This window comes from Crinia signifera, chromosome 3 (genome assembly GCF_055691185.1).
Source record: "Crinia signifera chromosome 3, ASM5569118v1, whole genome shotgun sequence".
In the NCBI taxonomy this organism is placed as follows: Eukaryota; Metazoa; Chordata; class Amphibia; order Anura; family Myobatrachidae; genus Crinia; species Crinia signifera.
The window spans coordinates 96,151,099-96,178,557 of record NC_139219.1 but is presented as its reverse complement, the minus strand read 5'-3'; the positions used below and the strand labels follow the sequence as shown (position 1 = coordinate 96,178,557).

Below are 27,459 nucleotides of genomic sequence, written 5' to 3'. Positions count from 1 at the left end.
TCATCACATCACATGTATAGTCAGCAGACAGCACATACATGGAGGCATTATGGAGGCACAACATGATGGGAGGAGTCTAAAATATCAGACAATTCAAGAGATGTTTCAGACTCCTTGAATCAGCAACATGTAGTAGCGACCCCAAGCCGAGAAGGTCAGGACACACTTTGGGGTCAGGACCCACAGTTTGAGAACCACTTGCATTGTTCTGCTGTGGGGGGTAACATCAGATTGACCCGCACCAGGCAGGGGCGTAGCGAGGGCAGAGCACATGCTTCAGGCGGCAAAAGATCACAGGGCGCTGAAGCCGTGCACCTCAAACTCTGCCGCCGTCTTCCCAGCCCTGCTCTCCCGCTCGCTCCCCACTGCGCACGGTTGGAGTCCACCGCTATTTTCAAATCAAGTCTCCAGCAGGACCGCTAGCCAATAGGCGCTTGCAGTCCAGCAGCCAATCAGAAGCAGCATTGGTGGCTGCTGGACTGCAAGCGCATATTGGCTAGTGACCCAGCGGGAGACTTGAGAATTGAAAATAGCTGCGGACAGGCTCATCAGGGAGCAGGCAAGCTGGTCGGGGGAGCGGGCTGCAGGCTCCCTTGGCAACAAACTCTTTTAGTCCCCCTTGGCAACGAGCTATTTTAGTCCCCCTTGGCAATGAGCAATTTTAGTACCCCTTGGCAATGAGCAATTTCAGTCTAAACATTACATATATCCTTAGCCTTCCCCCAGAGGGGCCCACAAACAACCCAGCATAGTTGCCGATTCTGTGGGTGCTTGAGGGCCCGAGCACCCATGGAAATTGATGAGCACCAACCCACTCAGCAGCGGCCCACCCACCCATGTCCCACTGCACTCCCCCTCCCTCATCGCTGGCACCGGTACTGTGTGGGCATTTATGTATTTGGCACTGTGGGGGGGGGATATTTGTACCTGCACTGTGTGGGCATTTATGTATTTGGCACTGTTGCCATAATTTGAATATTGGAGACAACTGTGCTGCGTAATATAAATCACTATTATTTTGTGGCCACGCCCCTTTCCCATGAAGCCACTCCCCTATATTTTTGGCTTGAGCACCCACCCGCAAAAACATAAATCGGCACCTATGCACCCCAGAAATGGTTACACCCCAGAGCACCCACTTCTGCCCCTATAACAAATGTCACAATGGATATAGATGGGCTCTCATCTAAGATAAGTATTTGCTGCATTGGGTACTCTGCTCTGTGCACGGGCAAAGATTGATTGTGTTGGAGCCAAGTAAGGGATGCGGCCACTACCCTGGGTCACTGGCTGACAACTGGCCTCACAGGTGCACCGGCCTACCACTATGAGGCCTATGACCAACCCGCCTCTGTGTAAAACCCATTGTTTCTCTTCACTATCAATGGAATGTTTTACAGCATTAAATGAATCCATGGTTTTTCTGCATACAACACGTACAGCCATTGCAGGGAATCGTTTTCTGCATCCATATTACTCTCTATTCAGTTTCCAATGCAGGCTCTTGTAAGCAGCCATTTGTGGTTAAGATGCTAAAGGCAAGGGAACATAAATCAGTGACCTTTACACTGAAGATAAGGATCTTACCTCTGCAAGCATATCATGGAGCTCCCCTTCAGTTGGGCAACACCCTAACGACCTTATGATTGTTCCAATCTCCCTGTGAGATACAATAGTTATGAATAAACATGAAAATCCTTTCACAGAATCACATTAGCAAACAGAAAAGAACATTGGTCATATGTAACATGGGGCTTTTCACTTTAAGGTGCCATCTACTTTTAGACGACCACTGCTTAACATGATGTTATTCCCCTCAGTGTCAGACTGGGGCAGGAAGGGCCCACCGGGGAATGTAGTGGTAGAGGCCCATGTTTAGGGGTCGCATACCTCCCAACTTCTGTGTTGGGGAAATAGGGACACTTGCCCGGAAAGGGGGCAGGTGTATGCAAATGAGGGTGTGGCTTATGCTAATTAGTCGTGACCTCATTTCCATACGAGAATAGACGCTGTGCTAGATGATGAGAAGGGCCCCCAGGCAGTGGGGCCCACCAAGGATTTCCCATGTGGGCCAGTATAACCCTGATTATAGTAAATAGGTAGGGGGGCTCCTATTGGAAACCAAAACCTGAAATTTTATTGTACGGCGGGTAACGCTTGCATAAGTGACATTATCAATCTTCCATAGAGATCTCTGGAAAATGAATCCTCTAGTACACAGACAGTGGAACCCTATTTCTTATAACTGGAATAACATATTTAGAAGTCCAACATTGTACAACCCCTTCAGAAAGATAGCATAATCATGTGTTTGTATTTCACTTGTCTTCTCCTACACGTCTCAGGATTTTCTTGTTAATTGCAGTGTGCAGTTTCCATTCAATAAGGTATCTAGATGTGTCATGTGACACTCCTGAGGCTACCCTCTAACCCTTCTGGGTGTTCACTAACGACACAGCCTTTGGAACCCAGTATACCATGGCTGGTTGTTCATGTGTTCTCAGCCCAGTTTACTAACATGACGGTGAGATGTGTGAGTGGGATACATATGGATGGTCAGAATACCGATGCTGTCATCCCAAAGGAGGGAATCCCAAAAGGGATCAGCTAAGTATACTCTCATTTCTTTTTGCCCATAATAATGTCTTCTTGCCCCAAGTTCATCTCATTATGGGCGGGATGCTATATAGCAGAAATGCGGTAAAAACCCCGTTTTCGGGGTTTCTACCGCATTTCTATATGCTATATGCCCCCTCCGCAGTGTCAGCGCTGCGGAGGGAATCGCCAGCTAAAGCTGGCGAATCCCTGCAGAAGCCTATGGGCTTCTTACCGCAGCGCTGTTTGAGGGATCCGTCACGGATCCCTCCCAGCGTGCCCTGCGGCCGGCGCCGGGGTCTGCGCATGCGCAGATGGACTCCCGGGTCACAGACCCGGAAGTCCAGCGCCGGCACCGCATCGCAAGGGACAGCGCTTACCGCAAGAGCTGTCCCTTGCATGAATAACGGCATATGTTATAGCATATGCCGTTATTAATAATGCGGTAGCCGGCGAAGGGGGCCGCGGATGTTACAACATCCCGCCCTATCAGTGTACATTGGCCCCAGCATGTAGCCCTGTCATCTCCCTTTGCCCAAGGCATTTTAAAGTTTCCTTGCCCTTCTCATTTCTCCTTGTGCCAGGGGTGAAACTAGGCTTTCTATCACTCTGGACAAAGACTAAATCTCGGTGTCCCATCATCATCCCAGCAGATAGTCACCTTCTACCTAGAAAGCATAAGTGTCAGTCATATAATACAGGGAACATCACTATGCCAGTCATATAATACAGAGAGCATCACAGGGAACGCTATATAATATTGAGAGAATCAGTGATCAGCATATAATACAGGGAACATCGCCATGATGATCATATAATACAGAGAACACCACAGGGAACCCTATATAATAAAGAGAGCATCAATGACCGCCATATCATACATAGAGCATCACAGAGAACACAATATAATATAGAGAGCATCAGTGACCGCCATAGGGAACGTCGCCGTGATGATCATATAATACAGAGAACATCACAGAGAATATATATAAAATACAGGGAACATCACCATACTGAACATATAATACAGAAAGTATCTGTCATCTGTGACATTTTCCATCACTTTTTGTGAATTTCATGTCTTTTTGAGGCCACAGATCTCCTCAGCATAGGCGAATCTAGGGGGTGGTCCGGGGGTGCACCCTGGGGTGCACTCTTACGATTTACAGTAGAGGAGTATATTATCCAAAGTATAAAGCTTATGTGCAATATATAGGTGGATGAAAAGGATAAATGTATAGCAGTCTTACCTGACATCTACAGTTTTGTTACTTTCATGGTCAAAAACTTCAAATGCTTCTGTTATTTTCTTTTGTAAATCTGACACAAGTGCCTCTGTGATAGATAAGCATAATATAGTATAAAACTACCAGTGCATTTTTATCTATCAGAATGCTGCTATTTCCACTGTTTTCTAATGTTCCACAATCTAATGCTGTGTACACATGGTGAGATCTGACATTATATTTTGACTATATAGTCAAAATTGCATGCAGATCGTATGCAGGTTTTTTACCTTGCGATCCTGATGCGCGCTCCCGTGGCAGCACAAATTGAAACCCAGATATACAGGGCAGCAATGACTATATAGTGCAAATCTAATGCAGATTGTATGAATTGTATGTAAATAGTACAGAGTTAGCAAAGATTGCATAGCACTCGAATCTAAATCGAATAGCAAGGGAATCTCACCGTGTGTACACACCATTAATCTGTAAATTCATTGTTTTGTTTGTGTGTTTTTGTGACATTTTTTTTTCAAAAATATTTTTATAGAAGTAACAATATAACAAATCAGTGTTATAGTTATAGTGTGTACAGACGGTAAGATATGGCTTCCGATGTTGCCGATATAGTGAACATCGGAAGCCATATCACATGCAGATCGCATGATTTTTTAGGGCTTCCGAGCCTGATGCGCTGCGGATGCGCGCTCCCGTGTGAGCGCAAATCAGCAGTGAAATAGAGAGGGCAGGCAAGACTATATAGTCTAAATTGTGCCACTCCATGCATGCCGTGCGATCTGATCGCATCGGGACTCGCATAGCACAGCATATCGCCCCCGTGTGTACACACCATTACACACAGTTAATGAAACAATAATAAAAGTATCAACAAAGATAGTAATAGAAATACAGAAATAGTTTAAGCAAAATCACTATCAATAATGAGTAATATCAATTGTAACATCACTAGATAGGTTGTTATAGTTAACGAGGATTTGAAATGAGAGACTTCCATACATATTTACACAATTTTCCTTCCATTTAACAAGCAAATTTCAACACTGACTTATAAAGAGATGAGAGATGAAATATAGAGAAATGGTGAGAAGAAAACGGGGAAAAGAAGAAAAGTAACAAAGGTGTGGGGCATGTACACCTAGCTACAACACCGAAATAATTGGAGGGTCTTGTGACTATGGGCCTTATTTTGAGTCATTCGGTCCTCGACCGATGTTTAGTGTCTGCGCAGGTGCATTTCTGCGCATGTTCAGACACAGGGTGCACGCACCCTACACGCTGAAGGGGGGGGGCGGAGAAGGGCAGGGGGCGCTGGGCAGCCCCATTAGCATATGGGACCGCCCAGCATTCCATAGGTGTTCCCAGGCTAATAAGGCCGTGATGGACAGGCGGGGGGCGGGCAGCTGACATCACCGGATGTCAGCTGCCCGCCCTGTCCTTGCACAGGGCGCCCGCAGTTTAGAGTGACTATATAGGTCACTCTGAACTGTGTGCACGGGAGAAATCATTCGATGGTCAGCAGTTCTCCCTGCCTGCGGATGGATGATTATGTAAATCATTCATTCGCAGCCTTGCGGGGGGCACAGAGTGCGAGGAGGGGGGGGGGGGCGGCCGGCACTGTGGGTGATGTCTGATGGACTTGCAAGGCTGAGAATAGATTCTCTTTAAATGTGGATAGTGAAGGGGGAGTAGGTTGCTTTGCACAGTCCGCATTTGTGTGATCTCAGAAATACTGTCACAGATGTACCCAGCTTAAGAGTACTCTCCCTTTTTTTCAAAGAAAATAATGCTTTTTATTTGTAGCCATTCTGGGATGGATTAAGCAAAAATAGGATTTTGCAATATGTCTTAAATAGGCTATCCCCATTGCATGGGGAAACTTGCAGAAAAATAGTTTTGACCTGGGTCAAGGTCGACATGGGTCTAGGTCGACATGAGATTAGGTCGACACAACCATTAGGTCGACGTGGCCTATGTCGACAGCCAAAAGGTCGACATGGGGTTTTTCACTGTTTTTTGAGCCGACGTGCCGACAGGCAGTATTTCATGCCTTACTAGGGCGTGGTGGGAGAATAAAATAGTGTGCCAAGCGTAGCGAGGCACCATGCCCGAAGCATTGGGAGCAAAGCGGGAGATGCGAGGGGATGCAGTGCACTTCAAACTGTGTCCATGTTGACTGTGTCGACATTTGGGTAAAAAAACAGTAAAAAAAAACCATGTCGACCTTTTGACTGTCGACCTAGCCCATGTCGACATAATGCTTGTGTCAACCTAATGTCATATCGACCTAGACCCATGTTGACCTTGATCCATATCGACCTTGGGCCATGTCGACCTTAACCCATGTTGACCTTGCTGCATGTCGACCTAGTGGTGTCGACCCAATGCTTGTCGACCTAGATGTTGTAGACCCAGTGATCCCAACCCCACCAGAAAATGTGTGTTTTCAGGGGCTAGAGATATTCCATTATGGTAAACGTGGACATTTAAAACAGAATATTTTCATTTTGAATACAATAATCCAGGATTTTGACCTTTTGTGAAGTGGAATAGGGTAATTGTGGTTATCCTACAGGCATGTTGCATATAAAAAAGACAATGTAAATGTACAAAGTGCAGTTTGCGTTGGCAGGTAAGACCCAAAACAACACTATTCTCTTCTTCTAGGTTATGTAAATATTGTATTCATTTGTAAATGAAATAGACCATTGAAAGTTAGCATTTTCTTCCAAACACAAAAGAAGGTAATCAATTCAGCTCAGGAGAACAGTCCCATATCAATGCAATGTAATTAGATGGGCTATAGACTATTTTATATTAGACTTTAAAAGAAATTGGAATTTGCCTTCAACAACATTGAATGGTGGTGTCTAGTTTTGTTTATACTATTATGTTTAGGAAATATACCTGTGGGTAGGGGTGCCAAGAAGTGAAAAAGAAAAAAAGCTTGCTCAGCGTTACCAAATAAAGGGGATATGTCATATTTTGAGCAAAAACATTTAAGCTTGCAACCCATAGTCAAGGGTACCCCAATTTTCTGCAAGTCCCTACACTACAAGAGATCATACCTGTATACTTTTGAAAAAGCATTTCAGAGAGATTGTGAAGATAGCACCTGGAAGCGTGGATGGGTGTGGTATGTGACTCCGACAGTCGGGATCCCGACAGTCATTATCCCGATGTCGGGATCCCGACTGCCCAGAGTCAGACAGCATGGCGAGCTCAAAAAAGCCCCTTGCGGGCTCGCTGCGCTTGCCACGCTGCGGGCACGGTGGCTCGCTACACGAGACACCTATTCTATTCTCCCTCTATGGGGGTCGTGGACCCCCACAAGGGAAAATAGCGGGTGATCGTCGGGCACCCGGCTATCGGCGTTTTGACAGTCGGGATTCTGACTGTCAGGAACCTGTCTGGCACCCGCGTGGATGTGTCCTGCTACATCTGAGAGCTGTGTCATACAATGACTTACATCTAAATGTAGATGATTCCCAAAGTAGTTTCTGTACTTGTTAAGAGTAGACACTAATATGTGTCATGGTTTGTTCCTGTATTGTGTTTCACAAGTGGCCACCAGTGGCATAACAATAGCCCCCCACAGACCCCGCAGTGGCTTGGAGGCACTGGGAAAGTGTGGGCTCCTGGGGTCTGCATGGGTTATTGTTGCTCTGCTGCCAGGACCTGCAGATATACTTGTCTGCGGTCCCAGCATCTTCCTGCCATTAAAAATGGCACTCAGAAAATGTCCGCCTCCTCACACTAGACAGTTATTGAGGATGCTAGAGGAGGTAGCGCCAGCTTTTTCTAGCATCCTTAATAACTGTCTGCTGTGAGGTGGTGGTGACTTTATATGGCAAGGGTGTCCCATTTTTTTTGTTACACCACTGGTGGCCACGAGAAATATTACTTAAAAAGTATGTAGCCATAGGGATCATGTGTCTTATTACTAGAGACAGGATTATATGCAACATAAAAAGCTTGAAATATGCATGCAAATATGCATGAAAAATACTTAAAATATGCATGAAAAGTGTTAAAATATGCTACATTAAATAATAAAAAAAGTACTTTTTAACTTATTTATTTAAAAATCAGCATACAATTAGTTGCAAATAAACCTCAAAAATAGGCCCACAACATCTGCAGATGTCTAGTGCTGTACACAGGATTTTTTTTCTTCCTGGCTGCTATAGCATACTGCAGTGTCCAAAGCTTTTCTTGCATCAACTACACGGACCCTCATCTCCAGCGCCGATGGTTCAAATGTCAACTTAGCGTGTGAGGGCGGCGCAGTGGAAGGCATCCTCCCTGCACCGCATACTCACTGTGACACGGCATTTCCTCCGCGCCGCGTGATGTCACAACCCGTCCGCCCGACTCCTCTGCTGCAGATGTCTGTCTCTTGGTGTAAAGTCCCAGGCCAGGGGCAGGCAAAGGTTCAGGAGCTTCGTAATGGCATCCGCCCTGACTGACTTTTATCAACATGGATTGGCAGCCTAGTGCACTGTCAGACATCCAAGTTTCCCCACACTGCGCACATATTGCCCCAGCCTGCACACTCTACCACTACCTGGCCAGCAGCAGCAGGGCAAAGCAGTGCTGTGACTCGCGGGTGAAAAGGGGACAGGGCCTAAAATATGCACCATCACTAGATTTTAGGTTAAATATGCAATAACCAGTGAGAATGGGCAAAATATGCAAATGCATATGCAAATATGCAAATGCATATAATCCTGTCTCTACTTATTACCAATGGAACTGATGATTCCATTTGAATGTATATATATATATATTTTTTTTTTCAACAGCTGCATAATATGGATTAGGTGAAATCAAGGAGATTGCTAGACTCTTCATCGAGACAAGGGGATTGCCACTATTTCGGGGAGTCTCCTGCAGAATGCAGAAGGGCATGCAACTATGGCATAGATGCTCAGCACACCATTACACGTTTGATGGCACCAAATCATGTGGCTTTGTGCCATACTGATACTTAGTCGGCGATTCTGGTTGGCTCACAAACAGAACCTTTCATCGCCGCCCGCTGCAGGGGCAAACGCAGGATTTTCAGAAGGGGGTTTCCAGAGAGGCGCGGAGCAAAGCACGGAGATGGACACTTAGGTGACCCAGTATATGCCGGGTCAGTTAAAGTATTATAGATAGACCAAATGTATATAAATAATAATATACATATATATATATATATATATATATATATATATATATACATACATACATAACAGCAGTGTAGACCCCTGGGCATAGCAATGTTTTGGGGCCCCTACCTATCCTCCAGCGGTAGGGGTGGGGGGTGCTATGAGCGGAAGCTTTGATGTCCCGCGGGTGGTAGGGGGTATTATATCAACCCCTCAGCATGTAGGGCCTGGATCAGTAATTTTCACTAATTACCCCTTTACTGACCAGATGGTGGGAGATGGGGTGGAAGAAGGGGGCCTTTGGCTGAATGAAGGGGCCCTGATATATAGGGGGAAATTTACTAATATGAAAAACCTAGTTTTTCGTATTAGTATTTTCCCTACGACTGCATACGACTGTTTCAGTCGTATGCAAAGTCGTGTTCCGGAGGGATTTACAAAGCAGTCATATACGACTGCTTTGTAACCCTCCGATGTCGTAGGAATTCGTATTAGCAGCCGTATATACGGCCGCTAATACGAATTATTTGTAGCAGTCTGCACGGATCAGTCAGATCCGTGCAGGCTGTATGGTGTAAAAAAAAATTAAATAAATAAATAAAAAAAACGGCGTGGGGTCCCCCCCACAGCCGAAACCAGCACCAGGCTGACAGAGCCTGGAGCCGGTAATTAAAAATCAGGGAACCCGACAAATAGGGGTTCCCTGATTTTTAACAACCAGCCCCAGGCTCCTGCTCTGGGGCTGGTTCCCAAAATACGGGGGACAAAATGAGTAGGGGTCCCCCGTATTTTAAGAACCAGCCCCAGGCAAAACCAGCCAGCAGGGTAATGCCACAGCCGGGGGGAGACTTTTTATGCAAGTCCCCCCAGCCAAAGCATTAACCCTACCGACCAGTCAGCCTGGCCAGGGGCCCTGGGGGAGTGGGGACCCCCCCAATAAAGGGGTCCCCCCCCTCCAGGACTTACCTGACCAGGCTGAAGCCTGGTGCTGTCCTCGATGCCCCTGGGCAGTGGGCATCGAGCTGATAGAGGTGTAAAAAAAAGAACAAACTATTGTTTTTGACTGTGGCACTACAAGTGCCAGCAAGCTTCCCCAGCAAGCTGGGACTTGGAGAACCACAAGTCCCAGCCTGCTGGGCATTAAAGGGCCCGCTGGCACTTGTAGTGCCACAGTAAAAAAAATAGTGAAATAAAACACACTGACACCCATTTAAAATAAAAGTTTAATACACACATCACAAACATACTGATACTTACCTATCTTGTTCCCGTAGGTAGGTCGCTGGCTCTGGTGTCGGCGGCTCCGGGGTCGACGGCTCCGTGTCGGCGGCTCCTGTGTCGGCGGCTCCGGGGTCGGCGTCCTGTCCGAGGATAATCCATGTTGGACCTGTGGAAGGAAATCCTACTCACCAGGTCCACCATGGATGGTCTTCTTTCTTCATCTGTCGACATCCTGGAAGTCGTCAGCAGCTGCCGGCATCTTCCGCGACGCTCCCCGGCTTTCAGAGCCGGAGAGATCCTCTCTCTTCGCCGTCTGGGCTCAGAATGAATTCTGGCCAATCAGGAGGCGCCTAGCCGCCTAGCGGCCAATCAGGAGAGGTCTCTCCTGATTGGCCGCTAGGCGGCTAGGCGCCTCCTGATTGGCCAGAATTCATTCTGAGCCCAGACGGCGAAGAGAGAGGATCTCTCCGGCTCTGAAAGCCGGGGAGCGTCGCGGAAGATGCCGGCAGCTGCTGACGACTTCCAGGATGTCGACAGATGAAGAAAGAAGACCATCCATGGTGGACCTGGTGAGTAGGATTTCCTTCCACAGGTCCAACATGGATTATCCTCGGACAGGACGCCGACCCCGGAGCCGCCGACACAGGAGCCACCGACACGGAGCCGCCGACCCCGGAGCCGCCGACACCAGAGCCAGCGACCTACCTACGGGAACAAGATAGGTAAGTATCAGTATGTTTGTGATGTGTGTATTAAACTTTTATTTTAAATGGGTGTCAGTGTGTTTTATTTCACTATTTTTTTTACTGTGGCACTACAAGTGCCAGCGGGCCCTTTAATGCCCAGCAGGCTGGGACTTGTGGTTCTCCAAGTCCCAGCTTGCTGGGGAGGCTTGCTGGCACTTGTAGTGCCACAGTCAAAAACAATAGTTTGTTCTTTTTTTTACACCTCTATCAGCTCGATGCCCACCGCCCAGGGGCATCGAGGACAGCACCAGGCTTCAGCCTGGTCAGGTAAGTCCTGGAGGGGGGGGACCCCTTTATTGGGGGGGTCCCCACTCCCCCAGGGCCCCTGGCCAGGCTGACTGGTCGGTAGGGTTAATGCTTTGGCCGGGGGGACTTGCATAAAAAGTCTCCCCCCGGCTGTGGAATTACCCTGCTGGCTGGTTTTGCCTGGGGCTGGTTCTTAAAATACGGGGGGACCCCTACTCATTTTGTCCCCCGTATTTTGGGAACCAGCCCCAGAGCAGGAGCCTGGGGCTGGTTGTTAAAAATCAGGGAACCCCTATTTGTCGGGTTCCCTGATTTTTAATTACCGGCTCCAGGCTCTGTCAGCCTGGTGCTGGTTTCGGCTGTGGGGGGGACCCCACGCCGTTTTTTTTTAAATTTATTTAATTTTTCTATTTTTTTACACCGAAGCCTGCACGGATCTGACTGATCCGTGCAGGCTAAAACGCAAATACGACATGAAAATGGTGTTCTATTTTCCTGTCGTATTTGCGTGGGTGTTTTACACCACTAAGCAGCCGTATTATCAGTACGGCTGCTTAGTAAATCAGAAACCACCATTCTTTGAATGGTGATTTCTGTCGTATTCTATCGATGGTGTAGACATTCGTATTTGTAAATACAAATACGAATGTTCCATCTTTAGGACTACGAATTGTTGTATTTTTGGGATTGTAAATCCCGAAAATACAAATTCGTAAAAAAAAGGTGTATTTCTCCCTACGAATACACCTTTTTTCTACGAATCCATTTTGGTAAATGTCCCCCATAACTTCCAGGGTGGTAGAGGATGTTTAACCCCTTCCTGACAGAGCTAGTTTTTGCGTTCCTGACAGAGCCATTTTTTTCAAATCTGACATGTCTCACTTAAGTGGGGATAACTTTTTTTTGCTTTTACTTATCCCAGTGGTTTTGAGATTGTTTTTTCGTGACACATTGTACTTCAAATTAGTGGTAAATTTGGGTCGATACAGTCTGTGTTTTTTTGTGAAAAATACCAAAATATCGTGAAAAAATGGAAAATTTAGCGATTTGCAAAATGTTAAATTTTCTGCTTGTGAGACAAATAATCTTACCACTCAAAATAGTGAATAACTAACATAGACCATATGTCTACTTTATGTTGACATCATTATTTCAACTTCCTTTTAATTTTTTGGGACACTAGGAGGCTTACAATATGAATAGCAAATTCTCAAATTTTCAAGAAAATTTCAAACACTGATTTTTTTAGGGACCAGTTCAGTTCTGATGTGACTTTGAGGGACTTGTATGTGAGACACCCCCATAAATGATGCCATTTCAAAAACTGCACCCCTCACAGTATTCAAAACAGCATTTTGGAAGTTTGTTAACCCTTTAGGTGTTTCACAGGAATTAAAACAAAGTGTAGGTGAAATTTCAAAATTTCTTTTTTTTTGCAGATTTGCAATTTTAATACATTTTTCTAAGGAACACAGTACATTTTACTAGAGAAATGTGACTAAAAATTGATTCCCCCAATTCTTTTGTTTTCATAAATATCCTATATGTGGCCCTAGTGTGCACGGTGACCAAACCACAGGCTTCATAATAGAAGGAGCACCTACTTGATTTTGGAGCCTCCTTTTTATGAGATTATTTTTTAGGCACCATGTAGGTTTCTAGGCACCATAACATGCTAAAAGTTAGGAACCCCCCCACAAGTGACCCCATTTTGCAAACTACACCCCTCAGGGAATTCAGCTAGGGGTATAGTGTACATTTCAAACCCGCAGGGGTTTCACCAATTGTGGTACAACTGGGCAGTGAAAATGAAAAATTATTTTTTTTACACAAAAATGCAGTTCTGGCTCCAAATTTGTCATTTTCAGAAGGTATGAAGGAGACAAAGCACCCCAAAATCTGTGCCCCAATTTCTCCCGAGTACAGCAATGCCTCACATGTGACCAAAAAATACCAGTTGGGTGCATGGCAGGACTCAAAAGGGAAGGAGTGATTTTTGGATTTTGCAGCTCAGATTCTGGTGGAATTTTGGTGGGTGCTATGTCGCATTAGCAAGACCCCCCAAGCACCAATACAGTGGAACCCCCCCACAAGTCACCCCATTTTGCAAACTACACCCCTCAGGGAATTCATCTAGGGGTATAGTGTACATTTCAAACCCCCAGGGGTTTCACCAATTTTGATACAAGTGGGCAGTGAAAATGAAAAATTACATTTTTTTACACAAAAATGCAGTTCTGGCTCAAAATTTTTCATTTTCAGAAGGTATGAAGGAGAAAAAGCACCCCAAAATCTGTGCCCCAATTTCTCCCGAGTACGGCAATGCCTCACATGTGACCAAAAAATACCAGTTGGGTGCATGGCAGGACTCAGAAGGGAAGGAGTGATTTTTGGATTTTGCAGCACAGATTCTGGTGGAATGAATGGTGGGTGCTATGTTGCACCAATACAGTGGAACCCCCCCACAAGTCACCCCATTTTGCAAAGTACACCCCTCAGGGAATTCATCTAGGGGTATAGTGTACATTTCAAACCCCCAGGGGTTTCACCAATTTTGATACAAGTGGGCAGTGAAAATGAAAAATTACATTTTTTTACACAAAAATGCAGTTCTGGCTCACAATTTTTCATTTTCAGAAGGTATGAAGGAGAAAAAGCACCCCAAAATATGTGCCCCAATTTCTTCCGAGTACGGCAATGCCTCACATGTGACCAAAAAATACCAGTTGGGTGCATGGCAGGACTCAGAACGGAAGGAGTGATTTTTGGATTTTGCGGCTCAGATTCTGGTGGAATTTTGGTGGGTGCTATGTCGCATTAGCAAGACCCCCCAAGCACCAATACAGTGGAACCCCCCCACAAGTCACCCCATTTTGAAAACTACACCCCTCAGGGAATTCATCTAGGGGTATAGTGTACATTTCAAACCCCCAGGGGTTTCACCAATTTTGATACAAGTGGGCAGTGAAAATGAAAAATTACATTTTTTTACACAAAAATGCAGTTCTGGCTCAAAATTTTTCATTTTCAGAAGGTATGAAGGAGAAAAAGCACCCCAAAATCTGTGCCCCAATATCTCCCGAGTACGGCAATGCCTCACATGTGACCAAAAAATACCAGTTGGGTGCATGGCAGGACTCAGAACGGAAGGAGTGATTTTTGGATTTTGCAGCACACATTCTGGTGGAATGAATGGTGGGTGCTATGTTGCACCAATACAGTGGAACCCCCCCACAAGTCACCCCATTTTGCAAAGTACACCCCTCAGGGAATTCATCTAGGGGTATAGTGTACATTTCAAACCCCCAGGGGTTTCACCAATTTTGATACAAGTGGGCAGTGAAAATGAAAAATTACATTTTTTTACACAAAAATGCAGTTCTGGCTCACAATTTTTCATTTTCAGAAGGTATGAAGGAGAAAAAGCACCCCAAAATATGTGCCCCAATTTCTTCCGAGTACGGCAATGCCTCACATGTGACCAAAAAATACCAGTTGGGTGCATGGCAGGACTCAGAACGGAAGGAGTGATTTTTGGATTTTGTGGCTCAGATTCTGGTGGAATTTTGGTGGGTGCTATGTCGCATTAGCAAGACCCCCCAAGCACCAATACAGTGGAACCCCCCCACAAGTCACCCCATTTTGCAAACTACACCCCTCAGGGAATTCATCTAGGGGTATAGTGTACATTTCAAACCCCCAGGGGTTTCACCAATTTTGATACAAGTGGGCAGTGAACATGAAAAATTACATTTTTTACACAAAAATGCAGTTCTGGCTCAAAATTTTTCATTTTCAGAAGATATGAAGGAGAAAAAGCACCCCAAAATCTGTGCCCCAATTTCTCCCGAGTACGGCAATGCCTCACATGTGACCAAAAAATACCAGTTGGGTGCATGGCAGGACTCAAAAGGGAAGGAGTGATTTTTGGATTTTGCAGCTCAGATTCTGGTGGAATTTTGGTGGGTGCTATGTCGCATTAGCAAGACCCCCCAAGCACCAATACAGTAGAACCCCCCCACAAGTGACCCCATTTTGCAAACTACACCCCTCAGGGAATTCATCTAGGGGTATAGTGTACATTTAAAACCCCCAGGGGTTTCACCAATTTTGATACAAGTGGGCAGTGAAAAAGAAAAATTACATTTTTTACACAAAAATGCAGTTCTGGCTCAAAATTTTTCATTTTCAGAAGGTATGAAGGAGAAAAAGCACCCCAAAATCTGTGCCCCAATTTCTCCCGAGTACGGCAATGCCTCACATGTGACCAAAAAATACCAGTTGGGTGCATGGCAGGACTCAAAAGGGAAGGAGTGATTTTTGGATTTTGCAGCTCAGATTCTGGTGGAATTTTGGTGGGTGCTATGTCGCATTAGCAAGACCCCCCAAGCACCAATACAGTAGAACCCCCCCACAAGTGACCCCATTTTGCAAACTACACCCCTCAGGGAATTCATCTAGGGGTATAGTGTACATTTAAAACCCCCAGGGGTTTCACCAATTTTGATACAAGTGGGCAGTGAAAAAGAAAAATTACATTTTTTACACAAAAATGCAGTTCTGGCTCAAAATTTTTCATTTTCAGAAGGTATGAAGGAGAAAAAGCACCCCAAAATCTGTGCCCCAATTTCTCCCGAGTACGGCAATGCCTCACATGTGACCAAAAAATACCAGTTGGGTGCATGGCAGGACTCAGAAGGGAAGGAGTGATTTTTGGATTTTGCAGCACAGATTCTGGTGGAATGAATGGTGGGTGCTATGTTGCACCAATACAGTGGAACCCCCCCACAAGTCACCCCATTTTGCAAACTACACCCCTCAGGGAATTCATCTAGGGGTATAGTGTACATTTCAAACCCCCAGGGGTTTCACCAATTTTGATACAAGTGGGCAGTGAAAATGAAAAATTACATTTTTTTACACAAAAATGCAGTTCTGGCTCAAAATATTTCATTTTCACAAGGAATGAAGGAGACAAAGCACCCTAAAATCTGTGCCCCAATTTCTCCCGAGTACGGCAATGCCTCATGTGTGACCAAAAAGTGGCAGGACTCAGAAGGGAAGGAGTGATATTTGGAGTTTGCAGCACAAATTCTGGTGGAATTTTGGTGGGTGCTATGTCGCATTAGCAAGACCCCCCAAGCACCAATACAGTGGAACCCCCCCACAAGTCACCCCATTTTGAAAACTACACCCCTCAGGGAATTCATCTAGGGGTATAGTGTACATTTAAAACCCCCAGGGGTTTCACCAATTTTGATACAAGTGGGCAGTGAAAAAGAAAAATTACATTTTTTACACAAAAATGCAGTTCTGGCTCAAAATTTTTCATTTTCAGAAGGTATGAAGGAGAAAAAGCACCCCAAAATCTGTGCCCCAATATCTCCCGAGTACGGCAATGCCTCACATGTGACCAAAAAATACCAGTTGGGTGCATGGCAGGACTCAGAAGGGAAGGAGTGATTTTTGGATTTTGCGGCTCAGATTCTGGTGGAATGAATGGTGGGTGCTATGTGGCATTAGCAAGACCCCCGAAGCACGGTGAAATTATGAACCTAATATTCCATAGATGTGTGGTATAATTTAAAACACTCCTTTATACATAGGCCGGGTTTGTCGGGGCAAGTGTCACACTGGAAAATAGTTTGCTTTCTTATTCCCTTTTTATAGCAAACTTTGCACCTTTTTTGTGTCCTGCCCTTTTTTCCAGTGGAGGGGATTTCATCAGGAAAATGCTGCCCTGGTACAATACGGGGGCCAGTACTAGAAGTACTGGGGCCCTCTGCCTGCTGGTTCCCAAATATTAGGCCCTTTATGACTTCCTCTTGAAAGTGCATAAATGTCCCCCTCTGGCCGGTAGAACGGAATAGCACGTAAGCGTTATACAGTGCCATCTGGATGATATACACGGCCACCTTCTTGTACCAGATTTTTGTTTTCCGCAGGGCACTGTACGGCTTCAGTACCTGATCTGAAAGATCCACTCCGCCCATGTACCTATTGTAATCCAGGATACAATTAGGTTTTGAGGTGTGGGTACTGGTACCTCGTACAGGGACGGAGGTGGTACTGTCTCCGTGAATTGTTGTCAGTATAAGGACATCCCTCTTGTCCTTATATTTGACCAACAACATATTTTCGGTGCATATTCCCCTGCTTTCACCCCTTCTCATTACTTGGGCAATGTGCGTTTTTGGGAGGCCTCTTTGGTTCTTGCGCACAGTACCGCAAGCTGCTGTACCTCTTGAACCAAGGGCCTTAAACAGGGGGATGCTAGTGTAAAAGTTATCCACATAGAGGTGATAACCTTTATCCAGGAAGGGGTGCACTAAATCCCAGACAATTTTCCCACTAACACCTACGAGGGAGGGGGGGCATTCTGGCGGTTGAATTCTTGAATCCTTCCCTTCATAAACCCTAAACCTGTGGGTGTACCCTGAGGTGCTTTCACACAGTTTATACATTTTTATGCCATACCTTGCCCTCTTACTGGGAAGGTACTGGCGGAATTTAACCCTTCCTTTAAAATGTATAAGGGACTCGTCGATACAAATAAATTTTTCAGGGATGTACACCTCTTCAAATTTGGCACTGAAATGATCAATGACCGGCCTGACTTTGAATAGCCGGTCAAAGGTGGGATCATCTCTGGGTGGGCACTGTGCATTATCGGTGTAATGTATGAATTTAAGAATTGTCTCAAATCGAGTCCGGGGCATGGCCATACGGTAAAATGGAGTACTGTACAGAACATCTGTACTCCAATATTGCCTAATTTCTGGCTTTTTTACTATGCCCATATGAAACACCAGACCCCAAAACGTCATCATCTCTACTGCATCTACAGGGGTCCACCTAGCAAATGATGACGTGGGGTTTTGAGCAATAAACTGCTGGGCATATAAATTAGTTTGGTCCACCATTAAATTTATAAAATCATCAGAGAAAAATAATTTGAAAAAGTCAATTTCTCTGAGACCTGTGGAATCAAATTGGATTCCTGGCATGGCCAAAAACTCAGGAACCTGGGGCTCAAAATTGTCTGGTGGTGGGGTCCATACTAGATCAATTATTGGGGGGGGAATCTCAGCTGATCTACGGGGGCGTCTTTGAGGGGGTCCCTCATCAGCAGAGGAGGAAGAGGAGCTTAAGGCAAATCCTTCAAATTCCCCGCTTGTATCACTGGCTGTGTCAGAGTCAGAAGCAAGCATGGCATATGCCTCCTCCACTGAATACATTCTCCTGGATGATTGGGAGGACATTTGGGAGGACATTTGGGAGGACATTTGGGATGCCATTTTTATTTTTGTGTTACCGGTAGTGAAATGTTTCAACACGTGTATAGTGTAGGGGGGGGCACAAACTTTATTTCAATCCGGGGGGTATGTAGTGTGTAGTGTGTATGTAGTGCAGAAAAAAAAAAAATACTTTATACCAATAAAAAAAAAAAAAAATGAAGGTGTTAAAAAAAAAAAAAATGAAGGGGTTAAAAAAAAAAAAAAGGAAGGGGTTAAAAAAAAAAAGGTCCTGCGCCAAAAATTGAGCACAGATGTTGGTCAGTAACGTCTGTCACTGAACAGCGCTCAAAGGCAACAGGAATTTGATCAAAAAAAAAAAAAAAAATAGATCAACCCTGTGCCGAAAGAGATGATCAGTGATGTACGTCACTGATCAGCGCACAGCGGCCACAGGACACCCACAAAATCACAGTGTGTGTAAAAAAAAAAATTAAAAAAATACCCCACAGCACACACACAAAAAAAAAAGGTGATCAGTGATGCGACACTGATTACCAGTGAGGTGCAGCAGGTGCACAACCTTTGGTGCAACTGACAGGTATATATAAAAAAAAAAAAACCTCTGTACCCCCAAAAAAGTTGCTGATCACCTCAGATATAGTGATCAGCACAAAAGGCGGGGACAGCAGACACAAAATTTAGCACTCTCTATCACTATCTCTCTCTATCTCTCTATCTCTCACTATCTATCACTATCTATCACTCTATGACACTGCAGCAGCAGCACTGACAGGTATATCTATATATTAAAAAAAACCTGCGCCCCCAAAAAGTTGCTGATCAGTTAATTTATACTGATCAGCACAAAAGGAGGGGGCAGCAGTCAGTTATATAAAAAATATATAGCACAATCTGTCACTATCTCTCTCTATCTCTCTCTCTCTATCTCTCTCTATCTCTCTATAACTATCACACTGCAGCAGCACAAAATATAGCACTCTGTCAGTAGGCCTCTCTCTCTATCTCTCTCTCTCTCTCTCTATCTATAACTATATCACACTGCAGCAGCACAAAATATAGCACTCTCTGACACTATCTCTCTCTCTATCTCTCTCTATCTCTCTCTCTCTATCTCTCTCTATCTCTCTATAACTATCACACTGCAGCAGCACAAAATATAGCACTCTGTCAGTAGGCCTCTCTCTCTATCTCTCTCTCTCTCTCTCTATCTATAACTATATCACACTGCAGCAGCACAAAATATAGCACTCTCTGACACTATCTCTCTCTCTATCTCTCTCTATCTCTCTCTCTCTATCTCTCTCTATCTCTCTCTATCTATCTCTCTATCTCTCTATCTATCTAGCTAGTACACTGCAGCAGCACAATTTCACAGGAAGGCACAATTATTGAACAGGATCCAGGAAGCAATCAGCAGCGATCAGGTAAGTATTGCAGCAAGTATTCTGGTCAGTATGGCGGCAGGGGGGTACGGTGACCGCACTGCACGCTTTCCAGACCGGAATGGCGTCTGCAGTGCAGTCACCGTTAGTTTAAATCCCCCTCCTTGGCTGTGATTGGTCCGTCGGACCGACGGACCAATCACGGCCTTTGGGGGCGGGCGGGGTGAGGTGGGGTGACACCAGTGTCACCCTTACACCCCGCGGTGATTGGTGCTGTACTTTACAGCACCAATCACCTCTGATCCCGTGTCACCGGCGAACGTTATTCGCCGGTGACACAGGAAAACGCTGTGAATGGCTGTTCACACTGAACAGCCAATCACAGCGATCGCCGACGGGGGGGCGGCATCGCAGCCCCCCCGGGGCATGCACGGACATGTCTGCTGTCAGGGACAGCAGACATGTTGAAACTGTCACCGCGTCTATAGACGCGGTGACAGTTTAAATCCATGACGTACATTTACGCCATGTGTCGGGAAGTGCTTCCCGACCATGACGTAAATGTACGTCAAATGTCGGGAAGGGGTTAATACGCAGAGGAAGGGTGTATAGTGGAGTAGGCTTATTATTCATAATTTTCTGGTGGGAGGACAGCTTGCTTGACTGCAGATATCTCCAGTTCCCGGAAATAGATTTCTTAGCTTTTAATGGAATTGGGGACTAGGGGATCGGAGTTCAGGAGGAAGAGCAATCTGCCAACGAGTATATTAAACTACATACCAGGTGAGTGGAGCTGGAGCAGTAACCAGCTGCTGGAAGGCTGATATCTCTGGTTCTGGGCACAGTAGAGACAAACTACTAGTGTCCATCAAAGGGGGAGAGTCCCAGCTTTTAAAATATTTCCTCAGAAAAACTCTTAAGTCAGACAGAAACTGAAATATCTGACTGGGAAGAGCAATTAACAGGCTTGGATGGGGACCACTGCTTTGAAGTCAGATATCTCCGGTTCCCCAGGGCTGATTTTTAAAAATCTTGTACCAATGGCAAGAGGGGACCCTCAGCTTTCAGGCTATGGCCCATAGATTCCTGGGGGGGGTTTCTGGGTACTCAGAAACCCCCCCTGTGTGCGCTACTGCGCTGTGTGGTAATTACCCCCGCCACCCAGCGAAGACACCTGGCGCACTGCGAATGGATGTTTTGCATAAACATCCATTTGCAGGCTTGTGTGCGGGCCTGAAATCATTCAAAGTTCAAAGGTCTCAAATCTAAGTCAGTCTCTGCTCATTTGGATCTGCGGCGTCCTCCTCTAAAAACTGGGCAGGCGGCTGATGTCAGTTGCCTGCTCCTAGAAGGCAGATGGCCGCCCCCGTTCGCATGGGGCCACCCAGCATTTTCCTGGGCTCACCCAGCGTTTCTCGTGGGCGTGCCTTCTACATGCCCCCCCTTTGTGAACACCTCAGAGACTATGCAAGTCTAGTGTGTATGGGGCTTTAAATGTTTTGATCATAATATGACAAATCCCCTCTGTATTATTTGCTACATACACACACATTTGCAGAGTATTATCGCTAGTGACAAAAGTCTTACTGTATTACAGTATGTCCATATAAGGCATTAATATGGCCTCACAGCTGGTACCATGTGCAATATAAATAAAAATCTGGGTGAAATTTAATAGGATGATAGCATACCCTCCAACATCTGAAGGGCAGAAATCAGTACACATTCAAGAAGGGGGTGTGGCCATGTGTGAAGTAGGCGTGGTCACAGTTAAAGTGGGTGTGGTCACACACCCTTTTCCCGAGTGTGTACTGTGCATTTTTTTTTTTAAGAGGACTCCCACCACTCTATAACATGGAGTTTAACATATACAAAAACCCAGCTCCACCCCCACACATGCTGATGCTGTGCTACTGCTGCTGCCTACCTACCACAGCAGTTCAGCTCAGAATTAGTCCAATCATGTCCCGCTGCGGTAGCGGGAGGGTTGGCATTCCCTCACTAATCAGACGGCTTATGTCATTCCCTGCATCTCCGCCGTGTGCAGGTGGGCCCGCTGAGTACCCCTGCAGGGCACCTTGGGAGATGAAGTCTTCTTGGCCAGCCACTCCCCCTCTCAGCTAACGCTGCCGGAAGAGCAGCTAACAGTACAGAATTGTGAAACTACAAATAGAAAACTACAAATCCCAGAGTCGGAGGAGCTGGCTACAGAAAAACGGTACATTCGGTACAGTTAGATATAGATGGTACAGACCATTAAAAACCAGAACTGTACTGGCTAAATCGGTACAGTTGGAGGGTATGTGATAGATTCAGAAAGTGAGAGATTTGGTTAGAAATCTCCAAATTCTTTAAAGCGACAATCATTTACACTGCAAAATCAAACTTTCTGAATCTGTCATCCTATTAAATTTCACCCTCTGTATACAAAGGACAGCGCTTCCCACCTACTACATACAATTCCAACTGGAGGTTGGTCCATGCACAAATGACAGGACCAGGATGTATTTGATTGCTTCCTTCTGAGACACTTTTTCATCCTCTCAGCAATGTATTTAATGTATTGGAGTTGATGGTGGATTAGAAACAGTAAGGTCACTCTTATTGAAAGGCCAGGCTCACTACATGGAGACTGCAGGGCCAGAATAAGAATGGGGTAGATGGGGCAGATGGGACTACAGCCACATAAAAATAGGCCCATCATCATGCCAGTAGGATGATGACTAGCCATACAGCTGGCCATGTGTTTGGCCATAAATCATAAGTATTAGAATTGTATTTTCTTTTGCAGTGACATTTTATTTTAGTTGTTGTTTGGTTAGTTGATTGATGGGTTTGTGCTCTCCCTAATAGGGCATACAGACAGGGTGATATAAGCCCCATTTCTAAGCAATCTGACTTCATAGCTTAGAAATGAAGCACAAATCGCAGTATGTGCATTCCCCATAGCGTTAGGGCCATGTATCGCTATCGCCGGGCTAGATATTTTAAGCATATCTAGACATATTTAGTCATCGCACTCTATTGAGAATATGGGCAGTGACAGATCGCTCAGTACATTGCTGGTGCAGCACTGTGTGCTGAGCGTTCTGCTCCTAATTGACCTCCTGCATACGCCGATTCCCCCTCGCTCCAAAAATGAGGAGGGGTATCACCGTATGCGGCCACTGAAACAGCGAGACTCGCGGCGAAATGCAGCAAGCTCCCTGCATTAACCACAAGCCTCGCTGTTTGACAGCGAGGATTCCCCGGAATGTAGAATAGGGTGAGCAGCCGGCACGGGGGTTAAACAGCGAGGATCGCTTGTTTTCTGCAATCCCCGCCATTTAACCCCCCTCGCCAACCACATTGAATTACGGGCCATTGTCTCTCTCACTTTCTGTATATTTTTCTACCTTTTCTTCTGCTCAGTCATTATCTCTTTTTTGTTTTCTTAATGTTGTACATTTTCTCTTTCCTCTCACTCTCTGGGTTTGCCATTCCTTTTCACTTAAAAAAATAAAATAAAATCTGCGGCCTTCTTCCAGCTGTGTTTACTGTGCCTTTTTCGTTTTTTGAGTTCTGATAAAATGTTATACACTGTGGTGACAAATGAAACCAATATAGGAAATGAGCATACCCAAATTCTTCTATCACAACCAAAGTGGAAATAACTGAAGATTTCACTTGTATCTATCAGACACGGGATCTTATTCTGATTCATTTGCTCAGATGCGGATTTGCAGAGGGACCGATGTTTTGCGTATGCCCTGCAGCATTTCTGCTCATGTGTATATGCTGGGTGCGTTCGATCTCAACGAGAAGTCTCCCAGCCTTCCGAGCAGGGGGTGGAGAGGGGCGTGGGGTGCTGGGCTGGGGCATTAGCATATGTGTGTTCCCATTAAAACGTTGGGCGTACACATGCTAATGCGTCCGTGACGTACGTGTGGGGGGCGGACAGCTGACATAACCGGATGTCAGCTGCCCGCCCAATTATCTGCATTTCTTCGCTCATATGTACGAGTGGTCTGGGCTACTCTTACATATGCATGCCCTCCAACATTTGGAGGGCAGAAATCGGTACACTATAGAAAAGGGGGCGTGGTCATGGGTAAAGAGGGAGTGGCCACAGGTAAAGGGGACGAGGCCATGTTCCCTTTCCGATCATTACATATCAGAATCATTAAATTCTGCATAGTCAGATCTTCTGTTCTATGGAAGCAATTTTATACATTGCCGCCATAAATGAGGTTGAGACAGCCCCGTGACTTGGCTGCTGCACAGTCTGAGTGACTGACAATAGTGAGTCCCCCCCACCTGATCTGCAGGGTGTATGTGAGGAGGGGGGAGATGCACAGTAATAATAGGGGTGATCACAGGGATGGGAGCCTGGGGGAAGCAGTACCGGGCTGGTCCTGTCCAATGAGCAGGGCCGATGCTGGGGACTGTCACTTCACATTTCCCCCAGCAGCAACACAGCAAGCTCTCCGCAATCCATCAGTGCGGGGCAGCAGCAGCCGGGCGTGAGTGTGTGTCACTGAGACGCCTGTGTGCCAGCCCACCTCCCTGGGTGCATGTACCCACCCCTGCCCGTCTGCCGATCCTCCCACCAACTGGCCCACCGCCTCCCTACGGTTACATGCACTGAGTGGCCTGGTCACCACTCACCTCCAAGCTGCTTGCAGGTCGCTCTGGTGGTGGCAGCAGCAGTGTCGTCCTCGGAGTCCAGGAGTCCCGCAGCCACAGGTCATTTGGCACGGCTGATAGTTCTAGACTGGCGGCGGTGTCCAGATTGGCCGGCGGGCGACCTCTGTGTGTACAGCTCTGCGGGAGCGGGGCTGCGTGCTCAGCTGACGTCAAGCGCAGAGGCACTGCAAGTCTTTACTGAGAACATGGGCACTGTACCGACTGACATAATCTACACTCCCTGCAAACCGGTACATTCGGTACAATTTATTTTAGTTCAGTCCGTTAACGGTACTGTACCGGCTATATCGGTACAGTTGGAGGGTATGCATATGTGAGCGCCTTCGCCATCATTTAAAAATAATTTGCAGCTGGGAAGGTGCGGAAGCATGTTATGCATACTGCAGTGTGAATTACCAAATACACAAAGGGGTTGATCAGACCCCGCTCGTAGCAGGCTGAATTTGGCCCCATCATCGTTGTTTGTGGGTTGCGGTTTGCGCATGCTCATGTGCTTTTATGCGCATGTGCAAACCCCAGGACCAAATGGCCTGTGGGTTTCACATTAGCCGAGCCGTTCCCTCCAGAGGGGGCTGATAGGGGGCTGGAGCAGGGGAACACCCAGCGTTTTATGGGAATGCAGGCATGGCGTGTCAGTGCCCGTCCCGTATTCAACAGTGAGCAACGGAAATAAAAGTCAGTTTTGACTGACATTGTCGAAGGGGAGAAAACAAATAATTTTATGGTCCGTGACCATCAAAGATTTCTCTCCCCTTCGGCTGCAAGCGAGGGGATATGTTAGAGTACACATCCCCTTGTATGCCAGTGTGGGGACTTGGCAGTGGGAGGTGAATGTTCTTCAGGGCAGTGCTTACCTGTTTACCAGGCTGCGAGTCTCCTATTTTTTTCAGTATTTATAAAATTCATCTGTTAATATTAACTTATGTACAGAATAGGAGGTTTTCATAGGGAACACTGAAAACAGAGACATTTTCAATCACAGATTCCAGTGATAAATCCTTAAGGCCCCCATACACTATGCGATTTTGGGATGATTTCATCCGATTTCGGCACTTTGGGCCGATAACCGGATGAATTCGCCCCAAAATCGCAGGTGTGTGATATATGATCCGATCCGATGCGCGGTCCCGTGCGCATCGGACCGGATCAGGGAGGTCGGACGGTCAGCACATAAGATCACCCGACCTCCCTGTATGCTATGCATATGCCTGCCCACCTGTCAGGCATATGCATGCAGACACCGGGGGAGCACGGCGGGCAGACACACTGACCTGGCCGGGCATGCTGTGATCACAAATAGCAGCGCTGCCGCTACGGGACGGGACGCACAGTGGCGGCTATTAGATTTTTAAAATACCTGTCAAATGACAGGCCGTTCTGTGATTGGCTGAGAGCTCAGCCAATCACAGAACGGCCGGTCATTTGACAGGTATTTTGAAAATCTAATAGCCGCCACTGTGCGTCCCATCCCGTAGCGGCAGCGCTGCTATTTGTGATCACAGCATGCCTGGCCAGGTCAGCATCACTCGCCGCACCCGGCACTAGGGTTACCACCTAGTCCCTTTAATTCCGGACACATATTAATTACACAGGTTCTGTGGCTGGCTGACTTCAAGACTCCACTTCACCTGATTTTAAACTGCCACAGAACCTGTGTAATTAACATGTGTCCGGAATTAAAGGGACTAGGTGGTAACCCTACCCGGCACCCGCCGGGAACTCATTTGAGCGCCGCCCACCCCCACTACTGCCGCCGCCCGCCCCCACTGCTCCTCACTGCCCTGCAGCTCCCCATTTGTTTTACATGTGATAAATCGCTTACGATTTATCACATGTAAAAACTGGCTCATCAAGTGCCAAATTGTATGTGAGCCTCCCGGGGAGCTGCCGGGCGGCTCACAGGAGAATTGGGTCCGACTTGTCCTAAGGACAAGTCGGCCTAATGTATGGGGGCCTTTACACTCACTCGGACACTTGCCATGGAAATTAGACACCCTATAGCTGGGGTAGCCAACACTAGTCCTCGAGAGCTACCAACAGTGCATGTTTTGCAGGTCTCCTCACAGAATCACAAGTGAGCTAATTAGCTCCATCTGTGTATCTTTTAAAATGTGTCAGTGATTAATGAGTGCAGCTGCTAGGTTGTCTGGAAAATGTGAACTGTTGGTAGCTCTCGAGGGCTAGGGTTGACTACCACTGCCCTATAGGATCAGCATAAACTTCAGTCAAAATGTAAAGTTGCAACTACAGTACTAGTTGCTTTATCACACCAGTGACACCTATCTCCCTTCCTGATATATACAATTCTGTCTAATCGTTTCTGTGTAAGTATGAAAGTTGCTGTGTCTCACTACTCACCGGCGGTCTCCTTCTCGTCAGACATTATTGTGGTTTTTGGTTACCATGGCGACGGGACCTTTATCCATGCAGATTAGGATGCCGCCATCTTTAAAAAGGTATAACAAGCAAGTCTCTCCGTAACTCTGCCCATTTGCAACAGCCGACGGTAATTTTTACAGTATATCGCGATGATCAGAGCCTGGTCGCTGCAGGGAGCCAACAACTGCTGGTCCGGCGGTCCGATTTTCACCCAATCCCCGAGGAACACCATTCACTCCGTTATTTAGATCATGACGCTCTGGCATCACCATATTCAGTGTAATGAGAGAATCAAATGATAATTTTTGACAATGCCGATAATGAGTGGAAATAATGCTAAAATACATATTAAAATGAAATGAAAGAGTTATTACACCTTATATTTATATAAATACTAATTAATACCACAATTGGTATTATTTCACATTATAGTGCAGGACTAAAGATGCAAGTACTATGTGGCTGCCAGTGCCAGAACTGAATCTACTACTGGCAATCATTTCAGCCATAGTGCCGCTGCTGCTTGGCTGCCTGTCTTTGCTAAGGAC

The 27,459-nt window shown here is 46.1% G+C and overlaps 1 protein-coding gene across 1 annotated transcript in view; it reads right to left on the bottom strand.

Moving 5' to 3' along the window:
- DRC8 (dynein regulatory complex subunit 8) overlaps positions 1 to 27,459 on the bottom strand; it is a 51,171-nt gene extending 23,712 nt beyond the window's left edge. The window contains exons 1-3 of the mRNA XM_083174657.1: positions 26,891 to 27,459; positions 3,846 to 3,930; positions 1,588 to 1,660 (exon numbers count right to left, since the gene is read on the bottom strand). Of these exons, the coding sequence (XP_083030783.1) occupies positions 1,588 to 1,660; positions 3,846 to 3,930; positions 26,891 to 26,915 (183 nt within the window). The 5' untranslated portion in view covers positions 26,916 to 27,459. The remainder of the gene's footprint in view (positions 1 to 1,587; positions 1,661 to 3,845; positions 3,931 to 26,890) is intronic.